General features: G+C 49.7%; 1 protein-coding gene across 1 annotated transcript; it reads right to left on the bottom strand.

The window, feature by feature from the left end:
- Positions 1 to 1758: 1758 nt before the first annotated feature.
- Positions 1759 to 3210, bottom strand: TREMEDRAFT_61342 (uncharacterized protein; the record flags this gene model as incomplete). Its single annotated transcript, XM_007003557.1, has 2 exons — positions 1759 to 2109; positions 2842 to 3210. The coding sequence occupies 2 exons, from the start codon at positions 3208 to 3210 to the stop codon at positions 1759 to 1761; spliced, it is 720 nt and encodes a 239-aa protein (XP_007003619.1).
- Positions 3211 to 3584: the final 374 nt, after the last annotated feature.

The following is a 3584-nucleotide window of genomic DNA, read 5'->3' as shown; positions in this document are numbered from 1 at the left end:
CCTTGAAACGCTCCTGACTCGATAGCCACGGGATGTTCTTGTCCTAACTCGTTCACTGCGATATTATGAAGCCCCAGCCGAAGAACGACACATCTGTCTGTAGTAATGTCTTCAACGAGGGATCAAAGTGAGCCAATACTGGGGCCCTACATATCCTATCCTTCAATTCTTTAAAGGCTCTTTCCTGCTCAATTCCCCAGACAAACGGTACATCCTTCCTTGTGAGATCATTGATCGGTTTAGCAATCCTAGAGAAGCTGGGGACAAAGCGCTGATAATAACTAACAACTCCCATAAATCCTCTGCTCTCTCTTAGGTTCTTGGGGCGGGGAAACGACACAACAGCGTCGATGTACTCCGGATTACTAGAAACTCCCTCCCGCGAGACCACAAAACCCAAGAAGACTACCGAATCTCTTTCAAACTCGCACTTACTAGCCTTGACAAACCGATTCGACCTTCGAAGAACTTCGAACACTTTTGCCGTAGTTCCTCTCAATTCTTCCAACGTTTGACCATAGATGAGTATATCATCTATGTAGACAACTACTCCTTTCCCCAACAGTTCTCGGAAGCTTTCATTCAGAAAATGCTGGAATACAGCGGGAGCATTTCGCAGACCATCTCGAACAACAAGAGACTCGAACATACCGTACTGAGTCCTGAACGCCGTCAAGTGCTCGTGTCCTTCCTTTACTCGTAGGAGTTGATAGGCTCCAATCAGATCTAATTTGCTAAAATACCTCGCTTTTTCCAGCTCTTCGGTTATCTGGCCGATCAGAGGCAGTGGATAGGCGTCGGATATCGTTGCTTCGTTTAATTTTCGGTAATCAATGACCATTCGCCATTGACCCTTTGCTTTCTTCGGTACCAAGAACATCGGTGATCCGTAGGGCAAATTACTGGGTCGAATTCTTCCGGCCGATGTTTCGCGATCTAGGATGTCTCTCAGCGCACTTCTCTGATCTTCTCCGAGTGAGTAGAGTGGAGCAACCTTCAGGTTCGCCCCCTCCTTAAGGTCAAATTCCAGATCATATTCCCTTGAGGGAGGTAATACTTCACCTCCCTTCCTCGGGTTGAACACATCAATGAAGGGGTGATATTGCTCAGGAACCACCTGATACAATTCCTCCTGTTCCTCCGGACTCAGTTCATCCTGGTCATCTTCGTCTCGGAGATCTATCGCGTCCGTCGGAGTTGGCAGCCCTATGGCTGCTAACTTCGCCGCACTCGGTGGGATTGGGATGGGGAACTTCACCGAGTTGTCTCTTCCGTCTAGAACAACCCCTTCCTTCCTCATCCAGTCCCACCCTATCACAACATCTGCATCGTAGAGCGTTGTTACATCTAGACGAACAGATCGCACTTCGGCGTCCTTCGTCAAACTAAAACCAACTTCGACAAATTCGGTGATAGGTCCAGCGACACTAACCGACCCATCAAACATGTGAACGGGTACGCTCACCTGGTATCGTCTCCTTTCCACACCTACCTTCGCCGCGGCCCTAGGGCTTATATATGAGCAAGTAGCCCCAGTATCCCAGAGCGTAGTTAGCTTAATTCCATTAATAAAAATATCCGATTTAGGTTGATCCCTAGAAGTGGAAGAGATGAGTAGGTGATTATCGACATTGCATGAACAGGGGGTACTGAGTGGTGTATTTTTGTATGCACAATCCTCTGACTCCATCAGCTGTGTCTCTTTTATAGGTTTGGGAATGGTGGCCGAGAGAATATGGCGGACCCGCCGAGCCTCGCCTACTGCGACAGGTCCTCTTCTTTTCCCTGGTCCTCTTCCATCTCTCCATCTCCTCCAACTGCGTTCAAGTTCCTCCTCTGTCCCAGAGGTACTGCGTTACCCCCCGATCCTCCACCACGTTCGCCGAACTTCTCCCCCCACGGAGACAACCATCCGACCTTTACCTTCGCTGCCCTCACCGGGCAATCCCTCAACCAATGTCCCCTCTCCCCGCACTCAGTACACTTCCCTTCCTTCTTCCTTGCCTCCCTCAGCTCGGGAGGTGGCCTGGGCCATTGTCGGCGAAGTTCGTCAGCATTTGACGGAATGCTCTTGACCTGCGTCGACGTAATAGTCGCTTGCACCGCAGACTGCGCCGAAGTTTGCCTCCCTTCCCCTCTTTTCTCCTCTTTCCTCTCCACCCTCTGGCTATCCCCCACTAGCACTTCCCTTACCCCCGACTCCTTCTTCTTCTCCGCATCCTTCTCCACTTTCCTTCTCCACAACCTGTTGTCCATGGGAATAACAAACTCCAATAACTCCTTGACAGTCCCAAAAGATTTACCATGTCTAGCAATCTCATCTAGGAGGTGTGGTTTCAACCCTTTCTTGGCTCGGTCAACCAGGTTTCCGTCATCAGACCACTTGAGTATCGCCACATGTTGTTGAAAGGCGGAGAAGTACTCCAAAGCTGACCCAGTCTACCTTAGATCGTTAAGCAGTCGGGCTGCGGTTCCTTCTTCATCCGGGTCGCCAAAGTTTGTCTTGAGATATTTAACGAAGTGATTATACTCCCTAAGATAGTCAGGAAGAGGTCGTTTAGCAAGATCGGGTTGGACAGCGAGAAGAGGTGTTTCGCGTAAATGAGAGATCATGAAAAAGACTTTCTTGGTGTCATTGGGGAAGAGATGAGAGTTCAGTTCGTAATGGATTTCACATTCCGACAGGAATGCGGTCAACTTGTTCCTCTCTCCTCTCCAGAAATCCGGATTAGGCAGTTTTATCCCCTTCCGTTGTTTGCCAACTACGCTTGGGGTTGCCGAAGTTTGTCGTCCCATGGCGTACCTCACCCCTTCTGATATCCCTTCTGCAATACCGCCCACCGTCTCCCTTTCCCTTCTCTGCTCCCACTCCTCCCTACGCCTTCTCTCTTCCATCATGTCTTTGTTCATATTCGCCACCATCTGCATCAAGGCCAATATCACCCCTTGTGTACCTTCTTCTCCCAAGTTCGCCGTACTTCCAGTGTTTTCTGGCCGTGGGGTTTGATCCGATCCAACTGGGGATCCTATAGGTGGGAGAGCATTACCCGAAGGGGTAGGAGGATTAGAAAACACTGGTGGAACGAACTCATCTCCTTGAATTGATCCCCCCACACTATCCTCCACTCCAAGCTCCTGCCCCATCGCTCTGCTCAGCTCCTCCAGTGCCCTCCTTTCGTTCTCCTCCATCCTGTCTCCATCCCTACTCATGCCTCGCGTAACTCTCCTATCTGGTTCCATAGAATCTTAGTACTTCTCCGAGGTTCGCACGGGTGGTCAGTAAGAGCGATCCTTGATACTGTCACGGCCGTCGAACAACTACTTTCTAACAGACCGACGGTCGACGAACCTCAGCTAACTTGGTCCTTCTAATCGATGTCTCACCCAACCAGGAGGGCACAGACTTCGAAAGGGGTGTAACTACGGCGTACTTCGGCGTAGTTACTCTAACTGGGGTTTTGTTCTACTGATGGCGATGTATCTTGATTTGTAAATAGCTATCTCTATCTGTCTTTCACTACTGACAACAATCAAGGATCGCTGAAGAACTTCAGCGATAAACGTGGAGCTAATATTATCTATTC

The sequence above is a fragment of the Tremella mesenterica genome (genome assembly GCF_000271645.1).
Source record: "Tremella mesenterica DSM 1558 unplaced genomic scaffold TREMEscaffold_3, whole genome shotgun sequence".
Lineage (NCBI taxonomy): Eukaryota > Fungi > Basidiomycota > Tremellomycetes > Tremellales > Tremellaceae > Tremella > Tremella mesenterica.
Note: the sequence above shows the minus strand (reverse complement) of the source record. Positions and strands in the feature narration are given on the sequence as shown.